Source organism: Podarcis cretensis, assembly GCF_951804945.1.
Source record: "Podarcis cretensis genome assembly, chromosome: 7".
Taxonomy (NCBI): Eukaryota; Metazoa; Chordata; class Lepidosauria; order Squamata; family Lacertidae; genus Podarcis; species Podarcis cretensis.
In genome coordinates this window covers 36,991,581-37,016,591 of record NC_137176.1, presented here as the reverse complement: position 1 = coordinate 37,016,591, position 25,011 = coordinate 36,991,581, and the positions used below count along the sequence as shown (strand labels likewise).

Below are 25,011 nucleotides of genomic sequence, written 5' to 3'. Positions count from 1 at the left end.
TCTTTCTCTTTCTTTCTTTCTTTCTTTTCTTAAAAAAACAACTTTTATTCAATGAACTTTTAGAAGCGGTCACTTTAAGGTTGAAGAACGGTGACAAAAAGTTTTTGGGATGTTTTAGCTCAGTGATTCCCATCTGCTCGCCAAAAAGCACCATCGATCCACTATGATTATGCTGTGCTGTGGGATGAGGTTCCTGAGACTGAAGGGAAGAACACTTACCTTTGGACCGTTCTGTTTTGCTTAAATAAATCAGGGAAGTTTTGGAGTGTTGCCTCTGGCCATCTTTTCTCGATCCTTCTGAGAAGCTTCTCCAAGTGGGAGAGACTGTGGCTCAGTGGCCTCTAAAAGTCTCCCTGTTCAGTATCCTGTGGGAGGTCAGAAGGTCACCCACTCTCCTGCTGCCACCATCATTCTCCCCCCGTGAACGCAGCACATCTGTTGCTCCTTTTTACCGCTAATAGTGCTAAAGACACGACAATCAATTCTGCGAGCCTGTATTTTGATTTATACGTGCAGTTGTAATTTGTAGGTACCTAACTAAATGGAAGATTTTAAACTAAATGACTAAAATATTATAGTCCCACTTTCAAACTGCTAATGTAATTGATAAAAAAACAAGAAGAAGGAGGAAAGCCATAGCTCTATTGCATTTTTATTACTAATGATGTTCCCTGGAACTGACACAGCCAAGACATTCCATGAGAGACGTAATGCTTCCATTTTTATTCATTTGTCTGATTCTCAGCACTTCGGGAAAGGGTGCATTGTGTTTCAGCCTGCAATAATAAATCTGATACCATCATTCCTGAAGTTTATAGCTCTCTTCTTTTTAAATACAGGGAAGCCTATGCCACAGCAGCTTCTGTGCCTACAGATGGAAAATTATACCATGGCTACATTTAACTGACATTTAGTTTTGTTAAAGAGGGGAGGCAGGCAGACTAAAAATAATTCCATCCTTCAGCAGTAGCTTCCACCATTTGCATTACTTAAAACAGCATTTTCCAGCAGGTATCCTAATGCAGGTAGCTGGGCAAGAAGACCATTGCTAAAATGGAACGGAAATAGGACCCAGACCCTATTTTGGAATTAATCTGCCATTGTTTTGGTATATTCATGTACTGGTGCCATTTGGGTAAAGGCCTCTTTTGAATCTCTCAATAAAAGTAGCCAGGTTGCCTGGGAGGGGACATGATCAGGTGCAGCAGCAGAATGAGGATATGGGAAGGGAAAATGCAACAGTAGTCAAAAGTGAAGTCTGGAAGTTAAAAGAGGGTCGAGGAGGTTGGGTGGAGCAGAAGTGGTCTGGGCAAGGAATGTCATGTGGACCAAACTGGGCAGGCAGCATGCAAGCATGTAGAAAGGTAGTGCGACAGAAGCTTGATTGTTGCTGAAGAGACCAGTGGCCCAGAATTCAGACCAAACTCAGGCTCTGATGCTTGAGGGCAAAACAGCACTGGTTCCCTAGGTCACCAGAGAGGCTGCAGGGGTTAGAAATGGGCAGAGCAGAAAGACTTGTTTTGTCAGGAGTAGGAATTCGAGTCAGTTAGCATTTAAAGGTTGTTTTATCAAATATGCATCTTTTGAAACAACACACAAACCGAAACCCAGACATTGTTCAAAACTGGTGCTTCTCTGATTTTTGCCCTACAGTTCTCCCGCCAAGTAACATGTACAAAAATGCTAGGGTGAAGCATGCATATAAACGTATACACAAGTGAAAATAACAAATGAAAAGCTTAGCTTTGCAAAAATGTGAATATTCGGGGCGAAATGCATACAAAAATGTGTAATGGGGGGATGCAGTACAATGCAAAGGAGTTTCATGAGGACTTTAAAAATAAATAAATCACAAACTGCTGTGGAAATATTAAGAACCAAATTTAGCGTTGGAAAAAAATTGGGAACCAGAAACTGACTTATTCACCCATTCCCTAGTCAAGAGTACCTTTATTCAGTCTCAGTGGTGTCCAAGAGACATGGGAAACCGGCACTGTGTACTTGCAGCTCCATCTTCTGGCCAGCTGCCTCTGTGACAGACAGAATAAGAAGCTACTATCTAGTTGCTACACTAGTGTATAAATACCTGGCTCCAGAGTTTCCATGTAATAATAAAAAAGAAATACTGTTTCAAAAACACAAATTATCTGAAAATTAAAAGTCTCTTACACAGAGATGTTCTGTTCCTCTCTCTCTCTCTCTCTCTCTCTCACACACACACACACACACATACACACAGAGAGAGAGAGGGGCAGGGAGAGATTCTCCTCAGATCAATATACTCGGGCCAACCCTACCCGAAAACTTTCCTGCTTATTAAAAGAGATGTGAAATTTCATCTTTACATTATGGTTCAGCCTCCTGCATTTGTACACATGAATCACATGGCCAAAGAAGGAGAGCGGTGTCGATTTTCTCTTTCCTCATTCTATACATGGCCATGCAAACGTTTTCACAATGCTATTTATATTATGCATTTATATTATTTATATTTTACTCTTGATGAATTGATCTGCAGAGTTCTTGAGACTGCTGAGGGCATGCACACCTGGGTCATCCTTAGACAGTACACAGGTGTCAGATCTGACTCTGATGTAGCTGAAGGTGAAGGCAATCTGCATACATCAAAGATTCCTGGTTGCAGGTAACAGTGAGCAAGCTGACCTGGAAGCTTTTATAGCTGTCAGCTAGTGTCACCTGACTCACTCTGGCTTCCCTGGCTGGTATGATTGTTCTCTCTGCATTCAGCTCCTTTAGTTAAAGGTAAATGGTAATATGAGGCTGGACTGAAATATCTCCCTGCCATTTTGTGGCTCCATTCTCATGCTGCCAAACTGGGACAACCATTTTGGTGGATTTTAGAGATATGTGTGAAGGGGTTTTTTTTTGTGAAAGGAAAAGGGTTTTTTCTCCAGATGCAAATAAGCAAGAATGTTGTTGGATGAAGCTGCAAGAGACTGATTTTCCCTAGAGCACCCTATGAATCCATGGATTTGAACCAAGGTCTTTAAACGGCCACATACTATCCACACTAATTCTTGGCTGAATTTTCAAAGCCTTTAAACTTTGGCCTGAATTGAAGGGCTTCGGGGTGAAAGATGGACGAAACCATCTTTCTGTCACATTTTGGAGGGAAATGTGATTTTTATGGAGCCAAATTTACCAAAGCTCCTTCACAACTTTGGTTGGCTAATGGTCACCATTGGCTTTCTGCAATACCCCATTCTGTAAACCTAAGCCCTGACAGCACGGTATATGTGACGATGGTGCTTCATACTATGCTGGACTCCTGGTGAATACACAAGGACCAGAGTGGACTGTGAAGTGTGCATTGCTGTCTTCTATTGTGAGTGTGGCATTGTTCCAGGATAACAACATGCATAGTGTGTTTTCAGGCATTCGAGGTGCTTCACATGCCCTAGCTAGTCCTAATCCTAAGAACAGCCCTGTAAGACGCAACAGAAGCAACCCTGGAAATATAGGGTTGAGGGTCAGAGAGATAATACATAAAACCTCCTGGAGAAATGATGCAGAACCTACAGATGTTACTGGACTCCAGTTTTTTGCACACCCAGAACACAGCCCCAAAGCTGGAGGAAAGCTTGTAAGATGCAGGAATTTCAAGAAGTCCAAAACTCCAGAGTGATCAGTTCTACTGAACATAGATATAGGTTTATAGCAAAGCAGTCTGTCACTTCCCCTTGCCTTCTCTTCCAGAGACACAGGACGGACCCTGCAGCAAGCAGGTACTGCAGCAAGGAGATGGTTTATCCACACCCAAGCAAAGATCCAAGCATTCTTTATACAACAAGGCAAACTATGTCAGCCACCTGGCCAGGGATGCAGGTGGCCAGTACCAAAACATTACTGATCGTTTATCTTCCAGGCTCTGAGCCCAACATCCTCGTTCCACGGATAAGGGTGCCATCAAAGCAAGCCAATTAGTGTATCAAAGCAGGCGCATATAAACATATATGAGCTCATAGTCGTAACAACTACCAATTAATTGTAGGGTTATCTTGAATGCCAAGATGGTGGAAGCACAACACATAGTTCCCATCAGCTTGAGCCAGCATAACCAGTGGGTCAAGGCGGATGGAAGTTGTAGTTCCGCATCCCCAACTGAGGTAATTCATGATAAGATACAAAATGGGGGACTTCCTGATTCATAGTTCAGTTTCATAGCCAGCTGTGCTACAAGCAACTATCACAAAAATGTCTCTAAATATGCAGAAAAAATAACTTCGACTTTTACAACTGCTCTTTGGAAGAAAGGGGGTGTGGGGCAGAAAACTCCTGATTGTGGGGCTGAAATGGTGGGTAAAGGCATGTTGAAGAATAGCTGGCCCACAGTGGGTGAATGTCTTTTCTGTTTTATTGTGGGGGGGGCACCATGCCAGCACCCTTGATTGCTACAAAGCCATTTCCCCCTCTATCACGTTAGTTGAAAAGCTCTGTGATTTGGTGTGGAAAGAGGAGAGAAGAAACAGATGTTTTAAAAGCTGCAAGTCAAACTGTTTGGAAGGTGTTTGACATATGGGAGGAGGCAACACTTTTATGGATGGAGTGAAGTAGTTATTTATTCCTTGCACCAACAGAAGTTTGGAGTGATTCCCCCCCCCCTCCATCCTTCTTTGCTGTGCCTATAGACAGCCCCTGTTTTGGTACTGACAGCCAAACTAAGTTGATACGTACCATTTCCCTTTGCCCCCATTTATGCTGGAAGCCGTGTGTGTGTGTGTGTGTGTGTGTGTGTCTGCAGCCCTAGCTTTCAAACGAAAGTTTGCCTAGTTGAGTGTTCCATATGGGTTTGATAAAAGTAGCAGGGCATAATTTTTTTTTTGTAAAAACAGAAGAGATGGGGAGGGAGGTTTTAATGATAATTGGTGTTGTAGAGGACATGGTAAGCCATGCCTAGCTTAATGTTTGAGAGGCATATTAACAGTCAAGGAAACCATTTTTCTTTCATTGGACAAGTATTCCAGATCTGCCTGGGAACAATCCACTAGCAAGTTCTCTTGAGGAAAAGTCAATTGAAATGAATAGGAGTTATACTCTTACGCGGCTCTTTCTGAATGTAACAGAGTCTAAGGTGCAGAACTTCCTTAATGGATTGTGTCCTCACTTAAGTTTTAAAATAACCTGCCTAGCTGTTAACGAACTTCGATATTTTTCCTTTTTGCTGAACTACTCTCTTGAGTGCGCCCCCTCTATTTTTCTTATAAAAACTGCTAATAACAAAACTACAACACACAAGGCTAAAATGAGCCAGGCAATTCTGCAGCCGTCCACTATTTCTTTTGGCTAAGCACTCTGAATGAGTTCCCAGATATGCAACTGAATATTTGATATCAAGACACTTACTTCAGGTTATAAAATAGTGCATGTCAGAGTCTGGGCCCCAAATTGTATTTAAAAAACAGTCTGTATACTGAATGCCCCCAGAAGACAGACATGTGCAAAATGGATTTTTTAAAAAAATTAATGTGTTCCCCACATTACAATGTACACGTTATTGCAAAGTATTAACTGATGTAGTAAACGTAGATCCCTTAACACTTTTTAAAGAGCCTGTGCCTCTAGTTGCTAAGCAGGAGAGTTTTAGCTGCAACTGCAGCAAATAACTGTAGAACTTATTAAGACACCAGTTTGAATAAATGTGCACCTTTTCATTTCTCCTCTGCATATCTCAAAATGAAAAATGCAGAACTCTTGATTCAGTTAAAAAGGAACCACATTGCCAGCTTTCTAGGGCAGCATGTAGGGAAGGTAGCGGCAGATCTCTCTTGCAGACACAAACACACACATGCACAATTACAGACCACATATATTATTATTCCCCAGGAGAATATGTATTTCTGGTCAACACACTGATTCTACTCTCCAAGCAATTATTACTCTTATAAACAATTAAATGAGCCAATACACTAGGTAGACAGAACCAAGACACAAACCCCTCCTCTAAGGAAGGAGAGGAGAGCAAAGTGAGTGACTGCTATGTGTTGACAACACAAGTCTAGTTAAGGGATGGGAGACCTTAACCAACCATTGGGCCACATTCCTTTGAGGATGAAATCTCCTGGGGGCTGCATGCCATGGGCAAGGAAAAAGTGTACAGAGAAATTAATAAATTTTACCTTTGTATTAGGCTAGTTTCTATACATACTCACATCTTTTTGTAGCTTCCATTCATGCAAGCAACAATCAGAGTTAAGCACCCATTGAAACCAGACAAAAGCACTCCAAAAATATATAAAGCCAGGCTTAACATGCAGGGGGAGTCCCTAACTTACCTTGGGTTTGAGAGTCATCAGCTACTAGCCTGGGTGATGTACCAATACATCACCCAGGACCGGTTTGAGGGTCAGAGTTTGATGGCACCTTCACCCAGTGGTATATTGTGGGTGAAACTGCCGTCGCTCTGGAGTCCCCACACGGCCAGTGCCCAGCACACAGAGGAACGGGGTGAAACAGCCGTCGCTCCCGCCAAGGGAGCTGAGGTGGTTTCACCCCAGCACCTTGCGGGTGCAGCTTGTTGCTCCCTCCACTTTTCAAAATTGCAATGTACCACTCTATCACGATGTTTGGCTGGTGATGCATCACAATGTTGAAAAGCTGACATTGCCTAGCCCTATTGGCTACCCTCACCTGGTTGAGCTGGCCAGTTGAAGCCATTCCTGGGGTGTTACCACTATCACATGCTGAAAGCTTCTAGGAGCGACAGGTGAGAGCTGAGTGCAGGATGGAGACCAAAAGTGGACAAACTACCCAAAAGGAGCATGATGTGTCCCCTACAAGAAGTATTATCCCTCCCCTAAAGTCCCATATACCCTTAGCTCTAGTGGCTATCAGATATAACAATGTGCTCTTAAAAGATACTGTACCGCTTTTTTTGCCTTTTCATTTTAAATATATTCAAGACCAGGCATTTAAACCTTCAATGTCCCTCTCACCACTCATGTGAAGTATGCCCTTCCATGGGTTGGCCCTGTGTCACCTCAGAAATTCATCTTTTTACAAAGCGTTTCTGCCAGTGACACAAATAATTGTTCTGCATTTCACAGCGATGTCCCTCTGTATCATTAAAAATGGACTCTCTTTTCCAGCAAGCTCAGAGATGTGGGGCAACATGCACACAGACGTGCTTGCACCCAGACACTGCTCATGATAGACGATGAGTTTAAAAATGCAACAAACATCCCCATGAAAGCATGAAGCAGCACATCACCCTGACAAGAATGGGGCTGCCCGAACACATGCTGAATACACACACGAATCACACAGAGAAACCTTAGGCAGAATGCAGATACGCCTCTTCTCAAATATTCCAGGTTCTTTTTTAAAGCTAGCTGGCCTGACCATTGAGCAGAGTATGGCAGACTTCCTCAGGCAATAGATTCTGGGGTCCTGTGAAAGGGATGCAAATTGTCACATGATGTCCATGTCACGTATTGTCAGTGTGGGACATCATGAACTATATATATATATATATATATATATATATATATATATATATATATATATAACCCCCACCCCAAAATACATTCATTCTCTCTGTCTCTCCCTCTTACTCACTCTCTCTCTTTTTTAACAGGATAGAGCAAGTGAAAAATAGACATCAAACTTTGCATAGTTCCTTTGTTCAGGAGAGTTACATCACAGCTGTCTTAACCATCTAAAATCATTATGGTCTCGCGGCTGGCATATAAGGACAGAAGAAGCTCACAAAGTATATGCTCTCTATATAATAAGTGATGGGACCTACTCTATCTGCCTATGTTGAACTTCTTTTTTAAATGGAAGGGAAATAATGAGACACATTCATAGCATTTGAGTCCACGTTCTGTTTCTTCGCCATGCAAGCTCTCAAAGAAATGCAAAGCACCAGTTCAAAGGCATCTTTCCGAATGCAACTGCAAATTCACGACATACTGACACATTCAAGACTGGATACCTCTATTGGCAAGGCGGGGGGGGGGCGAGTGCGGATGGGGGAAATAAAGAAAAATCACAGAACAAAATATAGCACACAATAATCTAGTACTTCAATGTGAGGTTTACTTCATTCATTTTGCTCACTGGTGGTCCCAGAGTGTAATGCGTACCGTAAATCTACTCAGTTTCTTCTGAGCAGCTCAAACATTACTCAGTGTAAATGATGCAGAGACTCAATGCAGCTGAATGTATAAATTGGATTGAAAAGTTTGACACACTGAATTAGATGATGCTATATAATGCATCGCTAGGCAATTGATATGTACATTATGTGCAAGGATAGAGCCTGGTTAACTGAATTGTAGCCTTTTCTTTTACATTATTAAGGAGCATCACCTTCAGCTCCCTGTCAACGTCCCCCCCCCCCCCCCCAGGATGCAGGCTAACATGCTTAGGTACATTTCTGCACCAAACAACAGATTGCAGGTGTGATCAAGATCAAGTCCAGTAGTATACTGTGGGTGACTGGTTCCCAGGTCCTAGAATTGGTCTGTTCTAGATGGGGCTCCACTCCCTCCGAAGGACCAGGTACATAGTTTCAAAGGACTCTTGGAACCATCTTTGACCATGAAGGACCTCGTAGCCACAACAGCAAAAAATGCCTGTCAACAGCTTTAGCTGGTGCACCAACAGTACCTTTTCCTGGACCAGGATAGCTTGGCCACTGTGACTCATTCATGTTTAAACTACTGTAATGTGCTCTGGACCATGGTACCTGGTGGACCAACTTCCCTTTCATTTTCCAGTAAGGGCATTAAGATAGAAGCCAGTTAGTCTTACCATGGTCTGGTGTTTATCAGCTTGTGGTGATGCAGAGGTGTTCCTCCCTTCTCTGCCACTTAATAGTGACCAATCCATCAGGCTACCTGCAGTTTCCCCTCCATCTTATTGTTATAAGAAATTTAACTTTAAGAACAGGTCCCCGAGTTTGCTCCCCCACCCACCCACCTCCCTTTTCCACACAATTGTTTTTTAAATTGATCGGAAGGATGCTTTGGGAGAGCCCTTTAGATGGAAGAGTTGTCCATCCACTTAAATACTCTTAAAATAAATACATATAATAACAAAAAAGTGAAAGCAGGCTTCAGATCACTTCGTTGTCAAGTGTCTTTTGAGTTAAAAGTGCAAACAGACCAAAGAGAGCAGACAAGTCCTTCAAAAATACATTTAAAATTGCCATTTTTCAGTGATTCAAATTATTTTAAGTCTTTCAGTGATGATCTGCAGTCATTTTTAAAAATATATATATCCTCTGTTATTACTAGCATTCCTCTTCTGATCCAAAGCTGATTGTAGTTCTGGGTCTTAAATCTTTGTACTCTGCAATGTTATTAAATATTAGACTGTAGTGTAATTTGTTTTCTAACTGCTTTGCTTAGAACTTTGCTGCCACTCACCAGTAGGAGTCTTTTAGCACAAGAATGGGAGCTTTAATCATAATTTGCTCGACAAAAAATGCAAAATTAAAGAGAGGGAAGAAACTTGACTGTTACCAGAGTGCGTGATTGATAACGTTGTGTAATTTGGGGGCATTTAATATTATAAACTGAATGCTTCGCTACTCCAGCCTAATAGTGACATATTTAACATTTTAAGCCTGCCTATAATAATTTTATGGGACAAAATGGATATTATTATTAGATTATACCGTGGCACTTTGTCAAATCCTTGTATATGAACATAGCACACAGAGGGAGAAAAACTACAGACAAATAATTGCAAGAAGCAGATTTCTTTTGAGAGCAGCAATTAAGTCCACCCCTTATATCTTACTAGGTCATTGAATCATCCCATAGGCTTCAGGTTAATGACTATTATAAAGTAAGGTATCTGTTGCAATACTGAAAAGTCCACTGACTGAAAGGGAAATACCATGGCAAAATTTCAAGAAGACATATGTGAGCTTCACCTGGAAATGAGTCAGCCCCACCTAGTATGGAAAAATGGCTGCAGCCCTGAATTAGAGGGAAACATCTACCATACGGTTACAGCAGTTCCATGCTTAGGGGTGGCCCATCCCATGTTGCAACCTGAAGCAATACAAAAAGGTCCCACTTGCCACCCATGTTGAAGCGTCACTTCCCAGGTTTGCGTGGCTGCAGTTTCCAGATTCTGAAGAGATTTTGCGAGAGCCCGGCAAGGTCATGGGGGAGCTCCAGAGGTCTTGCACAAGCTTCCCAAAACCCAGTCAGCAAGGTGCTCTGACTTGCTTACCAGGGTCTTGGGAAGCTCACATGATCTTGCAGCCCTCTGGGAGATCTCACCAGAACCCAGAAGGTGCCAGCTGCTTCTCCTCATCCACAGAGGAACCCCTTAAATTCCACCACCTGAGGCAGCTGCCTCAGTCTGCCTCATGGGCAGGCCGGCCCTGACCATACGAATACCACTGTGGTAGTCCCACATCTGTCACTGTCTCTCCCTGCAAACAGGCAGGGATCCCTCTCTCTCCACCTCTTATCCCAAAATGGGCACTAGTTGTTGTGACCCAACAAAGCACTTCACCGGCTGCTGCTGTACTATGGGTGTTCAACATCCAAGAACGCCATAGAACAGGCTTCCTCAGCCTTGGCCCTCCAGATGTTTTGAGAATACAATTCCCATCATCCCTGACCACTGGTCCTGCTAGCTAGGGATCATGGGAGTTGTAGGCCAAAAACATCTAAGGTTGAGGAAGCCTGCCATAGCCTGCCATAGAATGTTCTAGAAATCAGAATGCTGCCCCAGAGCCATCCTCCCCACACCAGCTCTGCTGTCCCATGGTGCAAGGATAAGGAGAGGTTGTGGCTGCACAGGGTCGCAAATGGACCCAAATGGAACCAAATGGAACCAATCCTGCAACCCCACAGGCACCCATGCAGCTCCAATCTTTCTGCTGCCCTGCTCCATCCAGGTAAATGGCATACAGGTGTCAGGTGGGCTCTGTGGTGCTGCCCTACCGCTGCTCAAATTGGAATGGCAGAGAGCATTTGGTGGAGCAGAGAGGGGAGGATCCCTTATATAGATAGGAAACAGCAAGAATCCAGGCAGGACAGTGTTCACCTTACCAATTTAGGGTGCTTACAGACTTCAGACCTTATATCACAATCTGGTCAGTCAGGTCCTATTTTTCTGTGTGTAAAGTAGTTGGCAAGTTAGTGTGTACCTGTTCCAATTTTTTTCAGTCATGATAAATACAGTGGTACCTGGGGTTAAGAACTTACGGTAATTCGTTCCGGAGGTCCGTTCTTAACCTGAAACTGTTCTTAACCTAAAGCACCACTTTAGCTAATGGGGGCCTCCCACTGCCGCCGCGCTGCCGCTGCACAATTTCTGTTCTCATCCTGAAGCAAAGTTCTTAACCTGAGGTACTATTTCTGGGTTAGTGGAGTCTGTAACCTGAAGCGTCTGTAACCCGAGGTACCACTGTATTGCTATGCTGCTATCTGCCCTCACCAGCAGGTGGAGCTTGACCAAATGTATTGGGGCTGTTATTATTCTGTATTTCCACTGCCCTCCACTAACTTTTCTCATTCTGGGCATGCAAACATGTATTTCTGTACCTTTGTGTAGTAACCTTCAGTGAGAGAGTCCCAGACAGTGCACAAGAGAAAAATTAGCAGCCTTACTGAGCCATGTTTCACAATGAGCAAAATTGACAGTTGTGCTATTTGTGGTCAGGGAAATGTCCAATGTGTATGTGTGTGTTGCTGTTTTTTAAATCATACCTAGGTCTTGTGAATGATAAAAAGGTCTTGTCCATATCTTCCTCTTATTACTTAAAAAGAAGAAGTCCCAATAGCTCAAGATTATAAAAAGCCTGTTATCCGCACCACAGGTACAGTCTCCCAGGTAATCTTCTATATTTACCATGTGGAGACCTTGAGGTGATTTCTCCTCCAAAATGGCATGTAGCTTTTCCTTCCTTTGGGATTGCGGACTGCCAGAAATGAAATAGCAAGGTTGTGCTCGGATGAACAGTAAACTGACATAGGCAGTGCTTTTTTCTGGGGGTACTCAAGGCTATGCAGTACCAACACCTCTTCTTTTATTTGTTAAAAGTGTGACACTTGCTGTAACAACTTCATGGTGAGTACTAGCGCCTTTTTTGGAGAGGGGAGAAGCACTGGGTCTAGGGATGTAGTGACAGAGATCATCCATCAAAATTTCACCACATGTGACGAACCACCCTCAAAAAATAAAATGAATAAATAATAGCACAAAAAATGCACCAGTAATTACTACAGATGTACAACGTGTATGTGTGTGCGTTTAACTTATCAAATTTCCAAGGGTAAGGAGGAATCTGGATTACAGTGGTACTTCGGGTTAAGAACTTAATTTGTTCCAGAGGTCCGTTCTTAACCTGAAATGGTTCTTAACCTGAGGCGTGCTTTCGCTAATGGGGCCTCCTGCTGCAGCTGCGCCACTGGCGCATGATTTCCATTCTTATCCTGGGGCAAAGTTCTTAACCTGGAGCAACCACTTCCTGGTTAGCGGAGTTTGTAACCCAAAGCGTCTGTAACCTGAAGCGTCTGTAACCCGAGGTACCACTGTAAATGTATAAAGAAATAAAAAGTATGGGCAGACATTTTGAGGATGATGACACCACGCAGATGCTGCAATAAAAGCTGTTGACACAAGCAGCACAGATTCCACATTAAACTTCCATCTGAAGGCATCCTTCCTTACCTGCGTATATCATGATGCAAGGCAGCTCTAAATCCAAGTTACAGCTTAATTACAAGCGAATGCAAACCTCAACTTTGAAAGATTGGAAGGCTTTTAGAGACAGATAGGGAAAAGAGAGTATTCATAAGGCTAATAAATACTTTTCCACTTCTCAGAATAACTCTCCTCCCCTGAGGACTTTTTATGGCGCTGCACTCCAGATGATGGAGATAACAGATGACATGGCATGAGTTTATCTTACAGGAACAAACCAGGGAAACATGATCTATTTTCTTTATAACTTTACCAACTTCTTGTAGAGAAATACCTCTTTTAAGCAAGGTTGAATGACCTGCTCGTCGGAACGTGTGTGTTTTCTCTCTCTCTCTCAAAAGAACAAATATAATGCTAGTCTTTATTTTACCAACTGTGATAAACATTGTTAATTTTTTTGGTAGAAAAATATTCAAAATGGTAATCAGAAATTCATGAGGCTATTTAAATATTAAATGTGCTTTCACAGAGGCTTGGGGCATTACCCCCACTTCACTGTCATCCAATGTACAATGATGAAGTCTACGAAACACATACCGGAGAGTGCTAGATGTGCCAGCCCTCCAGCAACCTCAAAGGCCTGCTGCAGCAAAGCATCTGCTTAGGAAATAATAAAAAGGAAGATCCTCTGAAGTGCTGCACCGACCATTTTAAGTACTGGTAGAGAACCCAGGTTTGCACTGTTTGGTGCATTTTCCAGAGCACTTTGCAAGGCGTCTTGTCGCTTGCCTATTTGCTAAGGATACTGCTACATCTCTGGTAGCGAATTTGAGACAGATGAACAATTGAGTTAAGCCAGCACACACATCTCATACTTCCTGTTCCCTGTGTTAATAGGACAAGCCGCTTAGAAAGGAGAGGCAAATTGTCTTTCCGGGCTTTTCCTTGTCATTAGGCCATCATAACCTTTGCCAATGCTTTCATTGCCCATGGTCAATGGAGATTTTAAGTAGACTGACTTCTTATAAAGTGCCCAGCTTTTGGCTTTCAGCATGATTTTGTTGGTACTGTGAACACCCAAGGAGACACAAGTGAGGAAGAGAAGCATAGCATGTCCTCAGCAGAGGAAACAGACATGAGTCTGTATCCAGTCAATTGGGTATAGGACCCTGATCTCCTACCCATTGTTGTTGAGCACAACTAGTAGAATAGATGAAAGTTTTAAGGTAATATATTAATGCTCAATTTTTGCTCATTAATTTTGCTGCTGGTTCAAAAGCAGTCCTTAAGATATTTACAATTACCTCTCGAATGAACAAATACTCTGTGTTTCCCATGGACAAGCAGGATTCAATGTAATAGATATGCTACAGATCTTTCCTCCATTTTGAAAGGATAAACATAATAAACCAAGGATTTTCTGTTTTCATCGATGTTTTTCTCTCTACTGGTAATAACATCATATAGCCATCCAAATGCGTTGACCAGGGTAATAAATTGCAGGACCCAGAATATACAAATCACTGTGATATGTGGATCTAGAACTCAGACTTATGAAACTTGATTTGGGCATTTTAGAGATCTTACTGATGCAGAAGTTCACAAGTGAATCTAGTATGTGTTTCGGAGATCTTCGTAAGTGAACATTTCTGGAAGGATATACCGTATTTTTCGCTCTATAGGACGCACTTTTTCCCCTCCAAAAATTAAGGGGAAATGTGTGTGCGTCCTATAGAGCGAGTGCAGGCTCCTTGGCTTCAGTGATAACAACGTGAAGCCTCCGAAGCACAGAGGGAGAGCTGCCCCCGCACTCCGGAGGCTTTGCGTTGCTTTCACTGAAGCCACCTGAAGCCCCCGGAGCGCAGCATGAACTCCCGCTGTGCTCCGGGGGCTTCAGGCAGCTATTCTCAAGCCTTCGGAGCGCAGCAGGAGTTCCTGCCGCACTCTGAAGGCTTGCGGATAGCCGCCTGAAGCCTGGAGAGTGAGAGGGGTTGGTGCACACCGATCCCTCTTGCTCTCGCTGGAGAGGCGCTGCACAGTTTTCCCTTTCTGCGCAGCGCCCCTTTAGCGAAGCGGGAGGAGAAATGGAAGGGGCTCTGTTTCTCCTGCCGCTTTGCTGAAGGGGCGCTGAGCAGAGAGGGGGAGAAATTTTTTTTCCTGTTCTCCCCTTCCTATGGTCCGGTGCGTCCTATGGTCCGGTGTGTCCTATAGAGCGAAAAATACGGTAATTGATAGAATCAACTCAGGTTCATCTTTGACACAGGAATTTTCACTTCACTTTATTCTAGGTAAAATCTTAGTGATTTGGACACTTCCCAAAGCTGCTGTGCTCTGGATTGTTAGAAAATCACTACTGGCAAGACAAGCTGAATTATGGAGATCATTATCTTCAACCAGAATAGTGCCCTGCATTGAACATTTTTTAATTCCCCCCCAATTTATGTATTAGGGGAGTGGAAAATCAGAAAGAAATCCAAATAATTTGGGAACTATTTCCAGTCATATTCCTGTAATTGAGTGTTAATCCTTCACACATTATCTGTCTCTCATCTGGTTATATTCAGTTGGTGGGGATGGGCAGATGTTGGTCACTCTTCTTTCATGTATGTGGCATAGTAATGTCTCCAGGATGAGTGGGCTGCAAAGGAGCTATTGACACACATTGTGTGAACCAGACCACAAAGCATCAATGTCACCCATTTCAAACTTGCACGTGGCTGTTCTGAAATTATGAGAACTCATGTCTTCCACCCCAACCATTTTTGTTTGTTTTTGGATCCCCTAAGGGAGATGCTGTCAAGCATGTTTCCCCCTCAAAGAATTATGGGGCACTGAAGTCTGTTAAGAGTTGCTGGGGATTGAAATTCTGTGTGAGAAGAAGAAGAAGAAGAGTTTGGATTTGATATCCCGCCTTTCACTCCCTTTAAGGAGTCTCAAAGCGGCTAACATTCTCCTTTCCCTTCCTCCCCCACAACAGACACTCTGTGAGGTAAACCACAGTGCCCAAAATTCTTTGGGGGAGGAAAGGTGCTTTAAATGTACAGTATGGTGTGTACACAGAGCCATTCACTTGCAGTAGAAATCATCTAAGGAATACAAAAGTGAAAGCAAACATAGCATTTTGGAAAGGTGGCGTTACTCCTTTGTCTTGGTTTTGGTCCTTGTAGAGCAGGCTTCCTCAACCTCGGCCCTCCAGATATTTTTGGCCTACAACTCCCATGATCCCTAGCTAGCAGGACCAGTGGTCAGGGATGATGGGAATTGTAGTCTCAAAACATCTGGAGGGCCAAGGTTGAGGAAGCCTGTTGTAGAGTATTTTAATGTGTGTCAGAGCAGAAGGTGAATTGCTATGGCTCATGTTTTTTTTTTTTTATTGGAGGGCAAAAAGGGGGGGGGGGGAGAAAGGAAAACAAAAGGAGAGATTGAGAAAGGTATAGCTGATACACCATCTGCAGTGCTCATAATCGAACCCTTTATTGTCTAAGGTACATTAGACTGCAACACTGTAGAAAACCTGTTAAGGAAAAGAAACAGATTGATAGAGGTAGTAGAAAAGTCTCTGTAACAGTCAGAAGATGGCTTACAAAGTGTGTCATGCTAAAAAATTATCAAGTTTCCTAAAAAAAAGGGGGGGGAAGCTATCTGAAACCCAAAGAACTAAATAAATAAGAACACAAATCATCCTAAGCACTAGGGTCTAACTGAATTAACAAATCGATACAATATGGATGATAAAGGAGGAAATTACAATGCTTGGGATTCACACGTGAAAACGGCTGCTCTTTAATGACTGCTCCCCCTCAGCCTCCCCATTTCTTGTTTAATTAAGTGAAAATCTCATTTCTGTGCTATACACAGCATATAATTATTTAAACTGATTTCCCCTGCTGTTGTTCTTCATGTAGCTAAATTATGATTGTAAACTTTGCTGATTAGTACCCTGGTAATGGCAGTGACAGCACTTTCTCTGCGTCAGACAGTCTTGAAGTAAACAGTCTCCAGGAGGAGCTTTTAAAGTCTTAATATTAACTAAGATCCTTTCATATCAGCTTTCAAAAACAAAAAACAACCCATCACCCCCCCAACCCCCCCCGTCAACAACAAAACACAATCAACCAACATAAATAATTACAGCTGTACATGACACTCATATAACTTTTGAGGGACAGAAGGGTTTTTTAATAACTACAAACACACAAAATAGGCAAAGCAGCTACCTTGGTGCATTCCTGAATCCTTACCTGTTTGCTTTAAACAAGGAAAATAAGTGCTTGATAAAGGGGAAAGTAGCACTTGAGTGTGAATCCCAAATTGATCAAGTGTTAATCAAGACAGAAAATGAGCTGATTTGGGGGGGGGGGTCTTGAAAGTGGAGTAGGGTACAGGAAGGGGGGGAGTGTGGAATGTGTCTATACAAATTTCTGCAAGATAACTTCAAAAGACAGCAGATTACAATCACTTATATAGGCATTTGCACAGATATTCTTAGCTATACCAGGATTACAGCAGGCATACAGTTGGTGTATGAGGAATCAAACAAAAATCCCAAACCAGCAAATTGCATACAAACGTTTCAATTGCATTATCGTCAGCAACTGTAAAGCAAGAACGGTCAAGTAATCTGCAATTAAGTAGAAACCCAAATCAAAGAGAGACGAAAACAAAATTAGCACAGAAAAAGTACACATTTAAAATTCTTTGTGTAAGAAGCCCATTTACTTCAAAGACAGCACTATCCCATTATTTGTAGAAAGTAAACGGTTGCTCTCGATCAGTATTAAAAGGTTAGCGCCATTTCTGTACATGTAAAATTATTGCTTTTTTTGAAAAATATATTTAGCATGCTAGTTTTTTTAAAAAAATCTTTTTCTGCCTTTACAAAAATGTTACAATTTAAAAAAACTTAGTAAAGCTTCTTCTTTTTTTTGCAAAAAGTTTTTCACAGAATATTTTTTTTCAAGGCAGCATTTTTATGATGATGATGCATAAAATTATACGTGCAAAATCTGAAAATCTGAATTATTACCATCACACACAGTGCCATAGCAATGAAGGGAAAGAAAAATATTTATACCTGTGGAATTTATTTATTTTTTAAAAAATGAATTGCAGACACTGGATGGTTAACAACCTGCAACCGCACCCTTACCTTGAAAACCTGCATTGAAAAGAACTACTGTAGAAGAGGTATATAAAGCTTCCTTTCTCTCCCCCTTACCCCAGTGATTACCAAGTACAAGACATGACACATTAGATGAACACTGACCTGTCACCACGAAAGAAGCTATTCATCTTTTTTCTCTCTCTCTTCAAAATGTCACAAGGGCCCAGAAAGGGTAACTGGCTTGCTGCACAGAAATACAGGCACGTAAAGTACCCTAAGGGCCTAGGTCTGCCTGAACTCTTATCTTTCTTTCTTTCTTTCTTTCTTTCTTTCTTTCTTTCTATTAAAAGCATACAAATCAGCAGCTTTAAACAGCTGAATCATCCCCCCCACTCTTTTTAATTTTATTTTTTAAAAGCATGCACATTTCCTTTGTGATCAGGTCACAGAAAGTAGCACTGAAAGAAAGAGCAGGATAAACAAACAATTAGAAAGGCCCTGAGAGTAAAAAAAACAAAACACAGAAGCCTGTTTTTCTTCTTCCTCTCCTTTTTAGTGTTTGACTAGCCATTTTCTTTTCTTTCTGAAGTGAAAAGAGAAGCATTTTTAAGAAGTGTTTCAATTTCCATATTCACATACTATTAATGGTGTGCAGTCAAGGATAAGCCCACTGGAAATGCAAGTGGTCCCCAAACTATCATGAAACAACCTCACTGCAGAATGATGGTCTTTCTCTTTAGTCCCTTCCGTCCTTCATCAAGCCTGGCATTCGCAGCACTGAATGACTTCTCCATTTTGCTTTCTTCCTTTTTTGGGGAAGGGGAAAAGTTGTGTCTCCCCCCCCCCCAGCATGACAGCTAATGGCAGTTTCATTAATTACTCCATCCCACATTCCCAAATCCGTGTGTGTGTGTGTGTGTGTGTGTGTGTGTGTTTTCAAGATTCAAGCAACCATAAGAGAGGATTTTGTTGCAGTGCTGCCCTCCAAATCATATAAAGTTTAATTTTTCCAGTGTCTAAAAAAAGTTATCTTGATTAATATAGATGCCTTGCACCACCAGAAAGCTTGCCAACGCCACTGTTTGTTATAAAGGAAATAAGGAGCTGTGGGGACTGATTAGTATGTCAATTTGTATATATCTTCTGCAGCTTCTTCATTTATTTTAAAAATGATTAACAGTTCGGAGGCATCGCTTTCCAGCAAAGCACAGAGCACAGATTTCATTGTAACACAGTTGCTCCTGGGACCGGATGCTTTGCAAGGAGGTTTTCCAGCTGTTCTTCCATAGGGTTGTGAGAATAATTATTTGGAGGCTGTAGGAACCGTCGATCAAGGTACTGGCTGTTGTCAAAAGGAACCCGGTGTACACATTGGACATGCGTCTTTAGGTTCCCTTTCTGAGAGGCACTGTATGGACAATATCTGCACTGGAAGGGTCTCTCGCCTAAATGGAGGGAGAGGGGAGATAGAACAGGGAAGAGGCAGAGCATTTTATTATTCTTATTTTCTCGTAACACTTTTTTTTTTTATTCTCGCTTCCATTTCTAGGCTAGCAGTTGAGCAATCTCACATTCTTTACTGGCCCCAGCTACCTTTTTATTAGCATTATGCACATTAACGTTGACCTAATACATCACAAAGAGTTATTTTTAATCATCTCCAGTGAGAGCACAGCATGTCAAGTTCCTATAAACTCTATGACATACTAGAATAGCAAATAATAGTGACTGAAGGAGCATTTAAGAAAAGGTTAAGAATAGCTAGAAGAAGGGGGAAAAGACCAGAGGAAGGGGGAAGCAAAATTTTACGGTAACTGAGGGGATTTATAAGTAAATGATAGGGTAGTTTTTAAATTGCTTTTGGTGGCAGGACCAGATTGAAGTTCAAGTGAGCTGAATAGCGAACTATATTCAAGGATCCAAAATGTCTTACACCGCATTACAAGGGTGAAGAAATCTTTTTAGTTCAGGGGCCACATTTCAGAGGCAGACTAGTGAAGATAAATTTTACATTTGTGCTGTAGGCTATTTTTTACACACATAGAGACACACAAACACACTGTTATCTATTCTTCATCCATACAACCAAGAGGCATTATTAGAGTTCAAGGATACTTTTCCAGCCAGGCGAAAGCACTCAAGTTGTGAAGCAGGGCCAACAAGGGGAAAGGTCTGAGGGCCAGAAAGAGATGTTTTGAGGGCCACATTTGGCCCCTGGGTCTAAGATTTCAACCCGTGCCAAAATACCCCATCTTCCAGGCACAGAGGCATGCCATCTTCCCCATCTGTGAATCAATACATTGGTACAGTGTACATAGTTTTTGGATTCTTCATGCCGGGCACCACATGCTTGGGTGAGATTTTAAAGGAGCCCTAAGAAAGCAGGTTGGGTTCACTCTGTACACAGCAATTGGGGAACCCATGGCTCCCCAGATGTCGATGGGACTCCCAATTCTCATCAGCCTCAGCCAGCATGGCCAATGGTCAAGGATTACGGGAGTTGTAGTTCAGTGTCTGGAGAGCCACAGGTTCCCTGTCTCTACACTGAAGGGAGATCCCAAAATTTGATCAAATCCCTGCACAATAGCACGCCTCAGCCTCCAGGAAAAAGTATAGTTGACAAGGATTTATTTTCTGGGATTGAAGAATATAGTGGAGGAGGACCAAACACCTTTTAATGGGAAGAGCACATTTTGTTTAATGATCTGTTTTAATGGCAAGTTGTTCTGATCCTGTGTTTCAGACCAACCTTATTCCATTCTTATGGGGATATTCATGCAGCCACAAGAGACACACACACACACAGAGAAGCTCAAACCAAAAGTGAGAGTTTACATTCATATGCAGTTTGAACTGCACAGGAAGCCACTTTATACAAATGGCTGAACCACAGAAAACAACCCTCATGTCGCTATATTCCAAGTGGCCACCCACACAGCTGCTTGTTTGTGTGAATCAGCCCCCTGCTCTCCTCTTTTAACAAAATCTACTGATTACTGTCTCTCTGCTGGCAATAAGATCTCTCGTATCAATATGCATAGTATGCATAGTATAGATTGTCTGCAACAATCTATTGCAGGGGCAACCTGGCCAGATAGGTGGGGTGTGAATAATAAACTTATTATTAAAATTATTATATATGTTTAGGCAACAGCTAATTACACAGATGTGAGCGACAATCGAAAGTGTCCCTTCCTGTAAAAGAGACCTTATGGTAATCGTCAGATCAAGCTAGGTTTGAGAGCATAGACTGTATATATGCCTCTAATAAGCTAGGGCAGCACAGCCCTCTGCAGTGGTGCTTGATTTGTGGAACTTATATTTGTGGAACTCCCTCCCCTCTGAAATACTATTATAGTATATCCTGGTGGTTTAAATCAGTTGCTATGCATTTTTAGCTGTGTTTTTTATTTATTTGCTTCACTTATTTTTTTGACCCTTGAGTTTTTTGTTTCGTTTTATAGAACTGCTTTTGTGATTTTATTACTGATACTTTATTGTGTTCTGTGATTTATAATTATATGATGTATTATGTACACTGTCAGGTGTGACAAAAAGCAGCATAGAAACCCAATCAATCAATCAGTCCATATTTTTGTGCCCTGTTCTGGGATTGCCTATGGCAATGAAGAGTGGGTAACAACTAGTTTTAAAATAAAGTAAACAGATATGTAAGAGTTTTGACCAGTTTCCATAAAAGGAAAATTGCCACCATGGAAAAGCAGAATGGGCTGTTCCACACCCAAGTAAACCTCAAAATAAAGTCGCGATGAAATGGATGCCTCCAGCTCTCTGGCATTGGCATTCTGAGCAGCCCTGTCCGAACAATGTGGCTTACAATCCTGATTGCTAAAGCTCTATGGCACAATGCATCTTATGTTCATACATTAACCTTAAGCTAAAGCCTTGATGAAGGGAAACAGACCATTTTAAATTAACACAACGTAAGACTCAACATCCATGCAAAAAGAACCACCATTCCCAGTAAATTTCAAGCCGTGCCTATGGCAGTCCTGGGAAGAACTAAAGAAGAGCCTGTGCTGGTTGACATAATGTATTAAGCATCTCCCCTTTGTTAATAGATTTAGGGAGAGAAAAGCATCCTAATTAAGGCCGGCCTAAGATTCATGGCATCTACCAGTCAAATGTCTGCTGTGAGTTGGGAAGATTTGCAACAAAATTAAAGGGGTGAAACAGGGAGGGGGAGCAGCTGTACAGACTGCAGTATATTTGAAATGTAGGAAACGGTAACTGAGTGAAACATGTGATAAAACTTATTTAGTTGGTTGCTGGATTTCTTGCAGTAAACTGAGAAAGATGCCTTATATTTTTGCACAGCTACATCATGCCTAAGAGATAGGCGAACAATTTCAAGAGGTGATGCTCATCGTTAAATTAAAAAAGAGAGAGGCCCTGCTATCGCTCTCTCTCTCTCTCTCTCTCTCTCTCTCACACACACACACACACACACACACACACACACACAAAATATCGTACTGAACTGGGCTACAGGTGCACTAGGGAATACGGGAAGGAAGTCTGTGGTGGGAGGGAAAAGGAACAGCTTGATCCAGTCTCCCTGGATAAGAATTGCCAGAGAAACACAAAAAAGGGAAGAAAGAGAGAGCGATGGAAGAAGGGACCCTGGCCCGAGGGTGTAATTAGGTATCTATGTGGGACAGCCATCTTCGTCAGTGACTCCTCGGGAAGGCTTGCCCTACAGGTCCAGTTGTAATTCACCCACAGAGGAGAATTAACACATAGCGGAGAAACATGAAAGGGGTTAGCAACTGTCCCACAACATAAGATTAGCAAGAGGGCCAGGAGCTCAGGCAATGAGTGGGAGGGGTGCGCAGTAATTCTTCCCTAAGCAGACCACATTAGTGGAATTCTCTCTGGGTACAATACTGGAGAAGGCCATAGCTCAGAGCAAAGCTTCCCCACACTTGTGTTACTAGGAGGGGAACAGAGCCCTCAGTGCTAAATTAGAATATGTAATGATATTGTGTGAATGTCTGCATTACCATAAGAGAAAGTGCTCTAAAGAGGCAAGAGGTTTTTGTTTTCTTTTAAAGGAAGTTTGAGAAAAAGTTTCCCTGTTATACGGAAGAAGAGATGAACTGCAGCCATTACAGGATGTGGGGCCAAGGTGATACTAAAGCTCCACCAAGAGATAAAGATGCCAAGCATCTGAAGCTAGTTTAACTGGCTCCAGACCAAATGACTTCAAATCAATTATTTGATTGCATTGCTCGTAAAAGCTGCCTGTCTGTATCGCAAGCAGGTATTCAAACAACCTCCAAACCAAATGGGGATGCTTCTGATTAAACAGCATGCTTTTGCCATTGCAATATGGAAAGCCACTGTGGTTATTGCGGTTCTTCAATATTTGGCCCCTCACAGCTGCCCGTGAGTTTTAGAAAGGTCACCTTAAATTTCTTTCTGAGATCCAACCTATACAACAATATTATTGGCATACTTGGGTGGCTGGTTTGTTTTTTAGGAACACATTATCATGGATTACAGATCATGGTGTCATGATGCCCTTAGACACCTTCCAAAACTAGGCTAAGCACAAACATAGGGTTGTATCCAAGGCCAACCCTACGTAGGCACAGTGAAATGTGTGAGTCTACTCTGAATAACAAGGCACTGGATACAACCAACAGTGAACTGCTAAGCTGACTCAAGAGAGAACTACCCTATACTGTTATACTACATAAGCTGCCACTGAATCTCTTGGAATTATACAGAAGATGCTGGGGTGTATCTCTTGGATTCCACATGGCTTATTTGCCACACAAAGTTTGGGCTGCCAGTGCAGTTATGGCAGCTTGATGGCCAGCAACCAGTGTAAAGGATGGTGGCAGGTGGGTGGGGGGAAATAAAGCCACCAATTTGCTATGAGCAAATTGACCCATTTACAGATGTGATAATAGGGATGAGTTAACTAGCACCATGAAGAAAGCATGGCTCAAGCAAAGAACTGATCTTATGAAAAGATGGGAACTCTTCTTAAAGAAAACAAAACACTGGTACTCTGAAAAGTTTTGTCTGCCTGCAAAAATCAAACTATTAAAAATAGCAGGCTTGGATCCAGGGCAGCCCTCTCCACATGGAACGGCCTTCCTCATGGAAGGGCTTATCCAGCTCACAGAAGGGCTGGTGACCCAGCAAAAGCTCACAGAACAGAAGGGGATGCTTTTTTCTTTTTTCTTTTCTTTAGCTTGCAGACTCCTGTAGTACTTCCCATATTTATCTACCGGGTCCTCTAAACCCCCCGAGTGGAGTTTTAATGGTGCATACAGGGAGCTGCATGGTGATTTGGGGGAAAGAGAAATCAGCAGAAATCGCCTTCCCTTCCCTCTCTCACTTCCATAAGTCGGAACTGGTTATAGGATATCTAGATCTAACCAAATCTGGATCTGGTTTTGCATTTTAATTAACTGGAACCAGCACTTCTTGATGCATCTTTTCATTTCCGTTTGCGCCTTAGATAGCATTCCTCTTAAAAATTTATTCTACATTGTAAAACAAAAAACCCAGCAGTAAATATGTGCAAATGAATCCATACACACAATAAAGTTAGTGCAATGCAGACTAACAAGAGAGGCATGAAAAGTGAATCACTGAGCAAGTGTGTTTCCCCTTGTACAAGTGTGTTTCCCCTTGTACTTCCCCTTCCTCTCTTCTCCCCATGCACTCCCCCCCCCAAAGAATAAATCTACTCTGGGAGAGAGTCCCACAGTTTTCTGGATTAGATTTTGAGGGTGGGTGGGGGACTGTAAGGGAGAGGAGAGAATGTGGAAGTTAAGATGCACAAGCAGAAGAGCAAGCATTGGATACAACTCTGTGCAGACCAAAAGCAATTCTCTCCTCTCTTCCTCCAAGAAATCTGCAGAAGAAATTAGAGATGTTTCTGTGTAAATATAGGCAAACTCGTGGTATTTTTTAAAGGCGTTTATGATAATGAGTGGCTGAGTGGATGGACTTGCCCACATTCAGCTAAAAATTAAAGGGTGCCAAGATGTGGTCTTCTTTGCTTCAACTTGTCAGTTGAATCATCTGTGAGCAAAAGGAAACACAAGCAGTCCAATCCAAACAGGATCTACCTGTTCCTTGACTGTAATATAATATTTATAGCTGTGAAGGAGACAAATTAGATTGCCATTTATTTGTTCATTATGCATTATTTTGATTAATGGAATTCTTGGGCTCAATCTAACTATCTTTAAAAAAAACATTTGCAATAAACTATTAATCATAAGGCT

At 42.1% G+C, this 25,011-nt stretch overlaps 1 protein-coding gene and 1 long non-coding RNA gene across 4 annotated transcripts in view; one reads left to right on the top strand and one right to left on the bottom strand.

Annotated features, from left to right (window-relative positions):
* The window catches only part of LOC307220179, a 120,441-nt gene extending 103,720 nt beyond the window's left edge, over positions 1-16,721 (top strand). Inside the window, exon 2 of the long non-coding RNA XR_013840753.1 lies at positions 15,515-16,721. This is a non-coding gene — a long non-coding RNA (uncharacterized lncRNA). The remainder of the gene's footprint in view (positions 1-15,514) is intronic.
* ZNF516 (zinc finger protein 516) overlaps positions 16,071-25,011 on the bottom strand; it is a 113,308-nt gene continuing 104,367 nt past the window's right edge. For 2 of the 3 annotated variants that reach the window (XM_079983739.1, XM_079983738.1), the window contains exon 5: positions 16,071-19,185. In XM_079983739.1, the coding sequence (XP_079839865.1) occupies positions 18,962-19,185 (224 nt within the window). In that variant the 3' untranslated portion in view covers positions 16,071-18,961. The remainder of the gene's footprint in view (positions 19,186-25,011) is intronic. The other variant, XM_079983740.1, reaches the window with a different exon arrangement.